Source organism: Odontesthes bonariensis, chromosome 4, assembly GCF_027942865.1.
Source record: "Odontesthes bonariensis isolate fOdoBon6 chromosome 4, fOdoBon6.hap1, whole genome shotgun sequence".
In the NCBI taxonomy this organism is placed as follows: Eukaryota; Metazoa; Chordata; class Actinopteri; order Atheriniformes; family Atherinopsidae; genus Odontesthes; species Odontesthes bonariensis.
In genome coordinates, this window is record NC_134509.1 from 14,823,215 (window position 1) to 14,836,623 (window position 13,409).

Sequence of the window (13,409 nt, forward strand, 5' to 3'; positions counted from 1 at the left end):
GTTAGAATATGTTACAATTACTGTCAGGACAATTAGTCAAAGTGACCCCCCACTGTAAGCCTGAGTGGGGGCATCGCCTGTGACGCTCACAAACGGGCCACATTCAGTCTGGCATCACAACAATAAGCAGAATTAGTTAATCAACTATAGTAAAGGGAATCTTAACAGTCCTGCATTAAAGTCTTTGCGCTGGAATACACGTTCTTAGTGTAGACAAATTAAAAGTCTTAATTATGCATTTATAATATATGAAGATATTTGGATTTTAAACTTTTGTGTACATCTCTGTAATGTTGCAGCTGGAGCCTATTTTATTTACTTTAGGTGTGGTGACATAGCTTAATCTATAATTGGCAAATATTTAGTAAACCTTGAAAATAAAATGCCTGTGGAGATTTGTATCGCTCCTTGATCTTAAAGCTGATTTCTTTCCTTTAGCACAAGTTTGCCTTGAATGAATTTCATCCATCCTGGTTGTGTTTCAAGACTTTTCCTTTTATATTTGAAGGTTATTTCTACCAGAGGTGCAAAGGGTCTAAATACTCACATAAATGACACACGGCGGTCTTATATACAGCCTAAATATACACATTTCTTTTTTCAGATTGATGAGAATAGATATGATCTTAATTCAGTTTAAGGAAGGTCTGAAACTTTGTGGAAATGTTCTAAAAACTTGCACTGAACTGTAATTGTAGCTGAGTAGCTACATTGCAAAATATGTGCCTCTAAAATATAGCGGAGAAGTGGTAGAAAGTGCATGAACTACATCAAAGCTTAAGTACAAAACAAAAGTAAATGTACTTACATTCCAGCATAAATAGGACTGTGATCGTTAGTCTCTGCTTCCACCTACTGGGTCAAACTGTCTATCGCAATCTTTTCTTTTATTTCCTGGTCTGTCCAAAAATGTTTTATTTTTTAAAAAGTGAGTGTAAAGTCATGTTTACCTACTTGTTAGATATCTATGATAATCCCCAAAAAATTAAATAACTTCTAATTTTCGAAACGAATTCAAGAAACCAGCTCCATTTAGTTGTGGGCGGTGTCTACGTCACCGGAAACAGGAAGAGAATGAATGAAACACGGGTGATATGTAATCCGTAACACCGTGCAGCTGGTCCGAGGTCAGAGTGAGTGGCTTTCTGACTTTTATGGATATATTGTTTGGGTAGTTGACAGCTTCATTTAAACTCACTAACTTGCGGACTAACGTTAGCTACAAACCACCGGCTTCATGTGAGGTGTAATACCGGAATGATTCAAGGGGAAAACGTTTACTGTTTAAACTTAAACGGAACTTTTTGCACTCAGCGTTAACTGTCTCACGGCTAAAAACACCTTTTGTTTCACCTTAAGGTAGCTCTAGTCTTCACAACATGGAAAGAATACAATAGATTATTAATTTTGTTGTTCTGTAGGGACATTTGAGGTGATGCTCATGAGTATAAACGCACCAACAACGCATTTTTACAAGTGTTTTTTATTTATTTTTCTCCTCCTAGAAGCCCCACTTTGGTCACAAAATGAGACGGTTTGGCCTCTGTCTTCTCCGCCACATCTCCCGTCCCCCATTTACAGTCTCCCCAGTCACCAGGACATGCTGCTCTCACCAAGGCGGCTTCACAGTTTCCCCCCAGTGGAGCAGGGGCACCGTCCCGGGTCACAGCTGCCACCGCTGGAGGGGTGTGAGCAGCGCGGCCGCCAGCCAGCACATACAGGACCTGAGCGGGCCTGAGCAGAGACTGTTGAATAAACTGTATGATGGACTGATCTCAGGACAGCGGGCGTCTCTTGCTGAGTCCATCACTTTGGTGGAGACCCTGCATCCCAGAAAGAAAGAGCTGGCCCAGGTGCTGCTGCAGAGGGTGCTGGCGTACAAGAGGGAGCAGGAGAGCCATAATGGAGGGAGGCCGCTGGCCTTCAGAGTAGGTGTGTGGCTTTGAATGTGAGCTGAGCTGAGAGTGTTGGTGTAAACTGTGGATAGGTCTGAAAATAATTTGTACAAGGGCGTACTATTGAGGTAGCTGCTCACCAGGTGCAGGATGCACTTTTATGGAGGCGTAGGCAGATCAGTCCTCTGCTAACAAGCCTGGCGTGGTAGTAAATGGTGCCAATGTGTGTGTGACCTTGTGTGTGTCTCAGTGAGTGAATGGAAGGGACAAAGTAGAAATCAACCGGATACATTTACTAGGAGTCACTGTTTAAATAATAGTTGGATTCTAAGTTGGTTTGGATACTCCTTTAACTCAGCATAATCGATGACAAATATTCATACCTAACTAAAGAAAAGAAAAAAAAATCCGCTTCTGTGCGCTCATAAACACAGGAGCTGAAAGAAAGACGATTTAAAAAAAATTATTCGGCGACATCGTATCTCATGTTCCTTGACATGATATTATAATCCAGCAGGGATTTATTGGTATGCAACAGAATCTAAATCCTGTTGATTTGATGTTTTCTAGCCTTGTACCTTCAGGCTTTTGTGCTAAACAACTGTGCGTGTTTTTCTTCTAATATTGTTTGTGTTAAAATCATTTTCTTCATCTTCCATACGTTGAGTTAGGGCGGTTCATTACACAAGAACTAAACACTCGCGTATATATATCCCCTTCTGCGCCTCGTTTTGTTGATTATATCGTCAAATCGGGTTGGATCATTTAGTTCTTGCTGGCTTTTGTTGATGATTGTGTCTTTCTCCTTTCTTCCTTTTTTTTTTTTTTTTTTTATGCCAGGTCTGTCCGGTCCTCCCGGAGCTGGAAAGTCATCCTTCATCGAGGTGGTGGGAAAGATGTTGACGGAACGTGGGCATAAAGTGGCAGTGCTGGCTGTCGACCCGTCCTCCTGCACCACGGGAGGTAACATCTCATCTATTTCAGATACATCTCAGAGGAATCGATTTTATTGGACGCTGTGGAACGCACAGTGAATTTGTATTCGAAGTTGTCGCGTGATATGTGAAGATTTTTGCTCTTCCGTTTATGTATCATTTTTATTTGTCGCACACCGTGGTGGCGCAGCAAACTGACTGATCCCTCTTGTTGCAGGGTCTCTGCTGGGTGATAAAACTCGTATGACTGAGCTCTCGAGAGACATGAGCGCTTTCATCAGGCCGTCACCAACCTCGGGTACGCTCGGCGGTGTCACCAGAACGACCAATGAGGCCATCGTTCTCTGTGAGGGGGCAGGATATGACCTTGTTCTTGTGGAGACTGTCGGTAAGGCTCATTCATTTAAAAGCAAACCCTTTCTAATTTGCTCGGATGGTGTCACAAAGCCCCTTTTTCCGCCCAACACAGAAGATCAGACCACACGCATTGTGTTAAAGTGCAGTTCCAGCGTTGCCTTACAAAGAAGTTCTTGCATTTTGAATGTGCTGTAATGGTCTGACACGGCTAATATTTGTTGGAACTGCCACAACACTTTTTCATCCTCAGTGGTATCAACACGATTTGCTCAGTGTGACACCCACATCCTCTCATCAGGCAACCTGCTTCGCATTTCGAGGATAGAATTTATTCACTGCGAGCGATCTCAAGTTTATCCCAACTCATGATTATTCAAAGGCGTTTCTCAAGTGCTGAACAAGTCCCCACCAAAAAACCTTCCTTTGTATCCTCCTCAGATGTTGTAGTATAAAAGTGCAATACTTACATTGTGCATTTAGCTTTAGGTTGGGGGCCTGTGTGGTCCTTCATTTAAGTATTTATCTGATTTTCTGCAGGATTCTGTTTCATACTTGGCTGTGTTGTTGCTCAGCAGCGATGATTGAAATGTTCTGTTGTTTTTTCAGGGGTTGGACAGTCAGAATTTGCAGTGGCTGACATGGTTGACATGTTTGTGCTTCTGATTCCACCAGCAGGGGGCGATGAACTCCAGGTCAGTGAAGAGCACCAGGAACTCGAACAAAGTATTTAAACGTGTGTTTTGGGGGTGAAAATGGGTTGTTTAATGGGTTCAGAAGTCCTGCAATATATGACTTTACCAAAATGAAAACAATGGCTACACCAGGGATGTCAAAGTCAAATACACCGAGGGCCAAAAAAACAAATTTGTCACAAGCCGAGGGCCGGACTGGTTCAATGTTTATTAAAACGTATTGAAATGATTGCACATAGCCTATTGAACCAAGACCTAACGCACTGTATATTATTTAATGATTAAATGAATAAAGCAATATTTTGTTATGGCTCTGTCAGTAACTTCAAGTGAAAACATTTTCAACAGGCAAACAGACAAAAACGAACTTCCTTCAAAGAAAAATCGCATGTCCTGTACATTAAATGAATAAAAAGCTAATAATAATAACAATAATAAGCTAGCCTTGACAGCAGCCACGCTTTGTGATTTGGCATATGTGAACATAGCCTGCCTGAACTTAAGGCCTCGTTTTAATTCTTCCACCTTCTGTAAGCCTTTGTTTTGTGTCCATATTCTTGTCTTTGTCTGTGTGTTTCTGAGACGTTTGATAATGCCTTCTTAGATTATATTCTTTCATTACAGCCAAACTTTCTACACACAGAAGACACACAGGTTTATCTTTTACCTCCGTGAGCATGTACTCTGCCTCCCACCTGGCTTGAAACCCCGTTCTTAGCGTCCACCTTACGTTTAGCCATTTTTGAGGAGGGGGGTAGCTGAGAGTTGATCTCTGCTCTGACTGCTGATGAATAATGCCGCTTGTGCGCGCTGCAGTGACTTCGCGGGCTACCGTTGCATTGTGGGGAATGTAGTGTTGGTGCGTGCAAAACACCAGCGGGCGGCTGTGGCCTGCGGGCCGGTTCTAATAGTAATTAAATATCATCCAGGGGGCCATAGATAATTAATTTGCGGGCCCGAGGGCCTTGACTTTGACATATGTGGCCTACACAATATCCAGCCCCTGCAACGTATCTTCACACCTATTGTGTGTATAGAATGACACGAGAACAAGAACATTTTCAAACCATTTAATGAAGTTCATTTAAATCTGCCCACCCAAGTCTCTAGAAAATATTCAGTAAAACTGATCTTTAATCCCGATTTGCTATTTTCCACCACGTATACACTGAGCTGAATCACGTAATTGTGTGTCTGAAGATGTAAATAAAGACAATCCAGAATTAGAAATGAATTGCTTCAAAATGCATTGGTGACATAGTTGATATTTTTTTAAAGGTTGTTAATTTTTTTTTTTTAGGTTCACAAGGTAATCTTATTGGCATCGTTTAATGATTAATATTAGTGTGATCATCATAGTGGGACACTACTGTAAGTAACTGAAGTGGCATCTGTTGTCATTGCAGTACTTGTGTCCTTTTACTCCGGAAGCACTTTGTCATTAAAGATGATAATAAGAGCTACTATTCACTGCATTTTGGTGTGACGGCACATTTACATTGGATATTACAAATGAATTACAGCAGAACTGAATACAGTCTATGTAGTTTCACACGGATGTTGTATATGTTGTGCTGCTATGCCTTGCCTTTAACTATCCAGTAGTTGTTATTATAAACCTTGACGTGATCACCAGTTCTTATGTGGGGTTGCAGGAAGTTCTCCTGTCAGTGTCTCAGCTGCGGTGGACAGCAGTCAGAAAGTTCTCAGTTTGAAGAATCGGGGGGGAATTTTCGACAGGGTCACAGCGGCCAACAGAAGAGCAAAGATTTACCATCTAAAACAACTCGCACCTCAAAAATGTCATTAGAGTTTTACTGAACGCTTTGGCAGCGAATTTTACGCAGTGCTACTTTTGCATCAGAGATTTACTTTGTCACTATTTTCCCAGCCGAAGAACGTCTGTGTTGCTCCGCATCATTGCGCGCACAACAGGTCCTGACAAAGTCCTACATGATGCTCCGAACTGAGAACGCTGTGCCCGCTGTCTGCTGTATGTAACACACTGACTTGCTCATGATTACATCACACAACCCCACTTAGAAAACGAAAATGATGAAACCCTTTAAAGCAACAGACACCTACCTGCTGTGTGACGATATGGCAGCATGTCCCTTCTCTCTCTTCCCTTGCACAGATGCACTCTGTTGTCATGAGACAGTCCGCCTTTTTATTAAGGAACACCCACACTTGTGTTAATACATCCATCCGCCTCTCTTAAGCAGCTTGAGTTTGAGCTTTTCCTGAATAACACCCCTTTTTTCCACTCTCACAAATGGAGGGATACTATATCTCCATACTGGTGCTCTGTTGGACTGCTTCAGGTTACTGAACAAGTAATAGTTTTCACTTTATTCTGCTGTTGTGAGATTGTTTCCAGTGTACTTTAAGTTGTTGTCATGGAGGAATGTTACATTACATTACATGTTCTGCTGGATAGTGGGAGTCATCTATGAGGTGGAATTCTGGCACTGCTCCAGACATTCATTTTATTTTATAAAATGTCTTGGTACAGCCTTCTCATCATGCGGTTATCATCACACTCCCACCTCCATGCTTCACTGCTGGGATTATGCGTTTGCTTTTTAGTTTTGGCCAAACACGCCGGACCCGATCTGAGCCAGACCAAATGCATCCTTGTGTCATCATGCTGAATGCACTCCCAGCATTCAGCGGGCCTCTTCTCAAGTTCTGCTGTAAAAGGATCTTGTGGTTTTGTGCTCAGAGAAAGCAAATGATTTGTTTTCCCTCTTTTATTGGATGTTATCAGCTGATGATGCTGTTATGTAATGTACGCTGCGTCGTCTGAAATGTCACTAGAAACTTTGATTTCCACTGAGAACTTGTGCCAAATCAGTCAGGAGGACACTACAGGTCTTATTAACGGTCCTCTGGCTTCCTCTCTTCCTCCTGATTACCGCCACAACTGTATCTCGTCACTTTTATTCACATATCACAGATCTTCTCGTGTCATTTTCCATTTGAAAACATTTGAGCAGCTAGAACAAGGTTTGGTTTAAACTTTTCTTTTCAAAAAAGTGACTGATACCAGACAAAAAAAAAACATTGACATTTCAGTTTTATTTACTCAGAAAACAGAATTGAGGCTAAATATTAACGGGTTAAAGGCAGTTTATAGTTTTTAAGTAGAAATAAAATCTCAACTATATTCAGAATTTTAAACCACGCAGAAGGAGAAATCAGTGATGAATGTCAAGAAAGACTGGATTGATTGACTTTACAAGTGAACTTGCTGCCTGGAAACCACACTTCCATCCCAGATCCTTCAAGGAGATTTAAGTGTCTCGACATCAGATTTATTGAAAGGGTTTTGAACAGTTAGTGGCCGTCTTCTCTAATGCCAAAATCTCCGTCCAGGGTATCAAAAGGGGCATCATCGAGAGGGCAGACTTGGTGGTGGTGACGAAGTCTGATGGAGACTTGGTGGTGCCGGCCAAGAGGATCCAGACCGAATACATCAGTGCACTCAAGCTGCTAAGGAAAAAGTCAAAGTCCTGGAACCCTAAGGTGGGTGCTGTGGGTAAGATTATGGCTGCACGTATGCGTGTTAAGACGGGGGTCAACAACACAACGGCGAAGCGTTCAAAGACGCCGGGCGGCTGCAGAGGTATTTACTGCTTTATGGACGCAACACGCCATCCCAGTGAGAGGTCAGCTGACCCAGGATGAGGACAGAAGGGCAAAACGATGATGTCGTCATAGTATCATGTTTTCTGTACTGCAGTGGTTCACTCGCCCGGCATATCCCATCTCACCCGCCGCTTAGCCTCCTCCCTTTGTTTTCTAAGCCCAGTGCAGAATCTGCCTTCTGGGCAAGCTGCCAGGACCCCCATACCCCCCCCCCCGTCGCTCTGACTACTCGGCTGCTGTGTCACGCTTTTTGCTGATTAGAAACCTGCACACTCACATAAAAGCTGAAGGGCTCCTCTTATAGCCACTCTTACTTATCGTTAGCTCTGCTTTCTTGTGCCTATTTGTGTCCGTCTGTTTGGCCAACAGACGTATCTATGACGTATCTTTTCCTCACTGTGTCTCTTACTGTCTTCAGTGCTTTGCGTGAAAACATGACAAATATAAAGTTCTTGGGCCAGATGTGTGTGTAATATGTGAGAACTGACTATAAACTGAACTTGAGGCTAACCGTCACAACCAACTCGCTTCGTCAACAACTTTGGTTTGTATAATGTCAGTTCTGGATTATTTTAGATTTCGTTTCCACTGACTAAAACTCGGAGGTTAATTTATTAAATGTGTGAACGGACAAGCGCAGCAACATTTCAAAGTGGGAGAGTATCCAAAACCTTTTACTTTTAAGGTTTTATTGATTACCAAAGTTGTTTTCGGTAGCTTTTTCTGTCTCTTCGCCAACTGATTAATTTCTACAAGAAATTAATTAGAGTTCTCAGGCTCCTGAGCATTACCACCTGCTACTGCACATTCCGGCTATCCCCACACTTATTTGATTGATTTTCTGCCTTTTCTTGCCTTTAATTTAAAATAAAGGTGTTTGGACCTGAGAAAATTGTCCAGATGTGAGCTGTGCTTTTACTTCTGTGAAGTCCTCCTTTGGTCTTCCTCTCAGCTTCATTTGTTTACTCCATCACGATTGCTACGAGTTGGTGTCACACTGGGACCTACTTTTAAATTTTTTGTCCACCTTCTCCTACAAACAGCAAAGTTAAGCAACGTCTGCTGCAGGGCAGCTGTCAGTGTCAGAGGCAAGTATCCAGAATGGAGATGGTACAGTTAGCATTATGGCCATGGCAGGTGGTTTTAGTTTTTTATGTCAGGTTTTATTTATATACCAAGTATTTTATTACATGATCTTGTTCCTCGCTTGTTCTTCATGCTTTTCTTTTGTCTTTCTTTTTTATTGTTTATTAGATAATTCTGTTACATTTTTAGAAAACTCTGCAATCTTGGTTTCGAAATAAAGTTGTACTTAAACTAGTCATAATATAAATTTGCATTTAAGGAAGAAGCATCTAGTAGATTATTAATTAAAGTTGCAGTTTGCAAAGATGACAAACAAACTGAAACCCTTGTCTGATTTCGTAATCTCGTTCGCTGCATCAAAAGGAAACAAACCAAAATGAAACTTTCTGATAAATTAAATGGATTTAAAAGAAGATGGTCTATATATTTTGAAGAGGAGGATGTTGGCTTCACTTATAGTTCACTATAGGTCAGTAAGTTATGTGCACGCTTGGCAAAAATAAACTTGAAAATAGTCATTAATCAACGTGAGCTTCCTTCCAGATGAGAAGAATCCATATTAAATGGTGGAAACGATAAGACACAGAGGATAGAACGACTGACAGGTTTAAGGAGTAAGGATGAATAAAAAACGGGTGATTTTAAATAAATTAAATTTAAAAAAAAAAAAAAAAAGCTACAAAACATCTGGGTGTGAAAATGAAAAACGGTGCACGAAATGAAAACTTACAAAGGAAATGCTCAGAAAGCTCTCCGATAAGCATGTTTTTAAAAGATGTAGCACCCTCAGGTTGTTTTTTAATTTTCCTCCTTCAGTCCGTCTTCATCTTCATTCACTTGTGTAGAAGTTTCTACCAGAATGCAGAAATGTAAGATTCCAGTAGGCACGTTTTGAAGGCTTAAACCTACATGTGAATCTGCTTCTTCGTGTTTCAGTAAATCTGAGGCACCTCTGTGTCTGCTTTGAAATGAAATGTTGCCTGCTGAGAGTCCTCGTGTGTCTTTCATTAACCTCTGAAGAGAGACGTATGGTCACTTGTTGAAGCGCTAAACACGGAAGTGACATTTGTCCCAAGACTGATTGTGTGCACCGTGTGTTGGCGGCTTCTGACTGGGTGGAGTTACTTTGGAAAGATTAACCTGAAATTAAAAAAATGGGCTCAAAAAGATGAAAAGTCAGCTTTTCATATACACTGTGTGGAGAATTATTAGGCAAATGAGTATTTTGATCACATCATCCTTTTTATACATGTTGTCCTACTCCAAAGTTGTATAGGCTTGAAACCCAACTACCAATTAAGTAAATCAGGTGATGTGCATCTCTTTAATGAGAAGGGGTGTGGACTAATGACATCAACACCCTATATTAGGTGTGCTTAATTATTAGGCAACTTCCTTTCCTTTGGCAAAATGGGTCAGAAGAGGGATTTGACGGACTCTGAAAAGTCAAAAATTGTGAGATGTCTTGCAGAGGGATGCAGCAGTCTTGAAATTGCCAAACTTTTGAAACGTCTTGATCACCGAACAATCAAGTGTTTCATGGCAAATAGCCAACAGGGTCACAAGAAGCGTATTGAAAAAAAAAGGTGCAAAATAACTGCCCATGAATTGAGGAAAATCAAGCGTGAAGCTGCCAAGATGCCATTTGCCACCAGTTTTGCCATATTTCAGAGCTGCAACGTTACTGGAGTGTCAAAAAGCACAAGGTGTGCGATACTCATGGCCAAGGTAAGGAAGGCTGAAAAACGACCACCTTTGAACAAGAAACATAAAATAAAACGTCAAGACTGGGCCAAGAATTATCTTAAGACTGATTTTTCTAAGGTTTTATGGTCTGATGAAATGAGAGTGACTCTTGATGGGCCCGAGGCTGGATCAGTAAAGGGCAGAGAGCTCCACTCAGACGCCAGCAAGGTGGAGGTGGGGTACTGGTATGGGCTGGTATCATCAAAGATGTTCTTGTGGGACCTTTTCGGGTTGAGGATGGAGTGAAGCTCAACTCCCAGACCTACTGCCAGTTTCTGGAAGACACCTTCTTCAAGCAGTGGTACAGGAAGAAGTCAGTATCGTTCAAGAAAAACATGATTTTCATGCAGGACAATGCTCCATCATATGCATCCAAATACTCCACAGCGTGGCTGGCTAGTAAAGGTTTAAAAGAAGAAAAAATAATGACATGGCCCCCATGTTCACCTGATCTGAACCCCATAGAGAACCTGTGGTCCCTCATAAAATGTGAGATCTACAGGGAGGGAAAACAGTACACTTCTCTGAACAGTGTCTGGGAGGCTGTGGTGGCTGCTGCACGCAATGTTGATCGTAAACAGATCAAGAAACTGACAGAATCTATGGATGGAAGGCTTTTGAGTGTCATTGTAAAGAAAGGTGGCTTTATTGGTCACTGATTGGTTTTGTTTTTGATTGTCAGAAATGTTTATTTCTAAATTTTGAGTTGTTATATTGGTTTACCTGGTGAAAATAAACAAGTGAAATGGGTATATATTTGGTTTTTATTAAGTTGCCTAATAATTCTGCACAGTAATAGTTACCTGCACAAACAGATATCCTCCTAAGATAGCCAAATGTAAAAAAAAAAACACTCCAACTTCCAAAAATATTAAGCTTTGATATTTATGAGTCTTTTGGGTTGATTGAGAACATAGTTGTTGTTCAATAATAAAAAATAATCCTCTCAAATACAACTTGCCTAATAATTCTGCACGCAGTGTACAACATTAAACACAACAGCTGAAGCATATTCAGGACCTCGTGTTTGTTTCTAATGGGACACATCGCGCATTAATCAACCCTGGCATTTTAAAGCATCATTGAAAATGTGGCTGTCTTCACTCAACAGCAGTCAAAGTAAAAAAAAAACTGGAGTCCCAGTAAACAGAGGAAAAAAGATACAGCTAATTTCCCGAGGGTCATAAACATCCATCCATTTTCTAAACCCGTTTAATCCAGTTCAGGGTGGCGGGGGGGCTGGAGCCTATGTCAGCTGCCATCGGGCGAGAGGTGGCGAGCGCCCCGGACAGGTTGCCAATCCATCGCAGGGCCAACACGGAGACAAACAGCCATGCACACGCACGCTGAGCCATAAACAACACAATCCAATTTAAGTGTCACTAAATGAGTCGACCCATAACAGAAGTGCATATCAGCAGATTTGTTTCTAACATATTGTCATTTAATGGATAGCTGACAGTACAGATGCAAGCTGGAACTAAACTCAGGATGTTATGGTGATGTGTTAACTTTCTGCTGTGTCAGGCTCATTTAAACCATCTTTTTTTTCATTTTATTTCCCCGCCTGAACAACAAGGTATTTTGTTCATAGCGTTTAAAGACCACTTTCTGAGTTGGAGAGAACTCATCTCTTGCTGCCTGTTTTTTTTTCTTTTTTTTTTCTTGGTGTAGTGTCATAGAATGTGGCCGTCAGTGTGCTGTGATGAAGACATCCTCAGGTTTTACTGTTGAACTGTTGTCAGCTCAGTGGGCTTTAAGTTCACCTATACAATCCCCACCCCATCCCAAACTCCATCCTCAGGTGCTGCGGGCCTCCTCGCAAACCTTTGAGGGCATCCCAAAGGTCTGGGCCAAGATGGAGTCGTACAGGGACACCATGTTGACCAGCGGTGAACTGCAGGGCCGGCGGCGGGCCCAGCAGAGGGTCTGGATGTGGAGTTTGATACAGGACACCGTCCTCTGCCACTTCCAAAACCACCCGAGCGTCAGGGAGGCTCTTCCTCGCCTCGAGGAGAAGGTCACCAAAGGAGTCATCTCTCCTGGACTGGCTGCTGACATGCTTCTCAAAGCCTTCACCACATCATCATCAGCATCATAGTTATCGCTGGAACTGCACGTTTTGAGAAAGAAGGAATTTATCGTGGCTGATCCGAGCTGCTCGGTGTCAACAAAACCAGAACCAAAATGTATTTTTTTTTGCGGTTTGTACAAAGAGAAGCAGTCTTGTTCTTCTTACTTTTAGTTTGAAAGAACCGAGACAGAAGTCAGCCCGCTGCAGAAATCTTAATTACTAAATGATTTTATCCAAATCACAAAAAGAAGAGAGAGTGCAGCTGAAAAACACATTCACAAGGAGCAAAAATAAAAATTTATTTGTGCTGTGAGGTATCAAATGCTGCTTAATCGTTTGCCTAAAAGCAGATACCTGGTATGTCTTCTCGTATGAACGCGACAGACCTTCACTAACTGTTGTAGTGAGGCGTCTAAAGCTGGTTTTTAAAGGTCATGCAGTGGAAGCTCACTTTGTTTATAACCCCTCAAACGGCATCATTTATCTGTGAAGCTGACGTTTGTTCATATGTTGTTCATATGTCATTAATACAGTTGTGGAATTTTTCTAATGAGTGAAAAATAAAAGTGTTAATGAAAGAATCAGGGTGACAGCGATGGGATTTATTATGGCACCTCTTCTCTGTTGTCAAACGGTCTCTGACACATTTTTATCTTGGTAAGTGTGTTGTTTTTTAAAAAAATTTTTTACATTGAGTACTCGTATAAAAAAATTGAAATGAATCCTGAATAGATCAGTGAATAACATTAAATATGCCAGTGCCAAGGTTTTCTCTCTTCTTGTGTTTGCTCACGATATGAAAAAAGGGGGCCGTGATTAATGTCACCTCTATGAATATTAGTCTTGAGATTTGTCAGAGGTGTAATTAAATTTATTTTCTTCTCTGGAGCCACAGATGTCGGCGCTAGCTCTCTGAGTGAGTCAGCTGTGCGGTTGCTTCTAATTCAGGCAAAACACACTTTAATATTTTCAG

The 13,409-nt window shown here is 41.5% G+C and overlaps 1 protein-coding gene across 2 annotated transcripts; it reads left to right on the top strand.

Annotated features, from left to right (window-relative positions):
- Positions 1–1,067: 1,067 nt before the first annotated feature.
- On the top strand, positions 1,068–13,115 carry mmaa (metabolism of cobalamin associated A). Of its 2 annotated transcripts, none has more exons than XM_075463142.1 (7): positions 1,068–1,127; positions 1,506–1,932; positions 2,736–2,858; positions 3,048–3,218; positions 3,794–3,879; positions 7,258–7,407; positions 12,167–13,115. In XM_075463142.1, exons 2-7 carry the CDS (start codon positions 1,527–1,529, stop codon positions 12,461–12,463), a joined length of 1,233 nt encoding a protein of 410 aa, XP_075319257.1. In that variant the 5' UTR covers positions 1,068–1,127; positions 1,506–1,526; the 3' UTR covers positions 12,464–13,115. The 2 variants fall into 2 exon arrangements, with proteins under 2 accessions (XP_075319257.1, XP_075319256.1); XM_075463141.1 differs by having other exon boundaries at positions 1,070–1,133.
- The last annotated feature ends 294 nt before the right edge of the window (positions 13,116–13,409 follow it).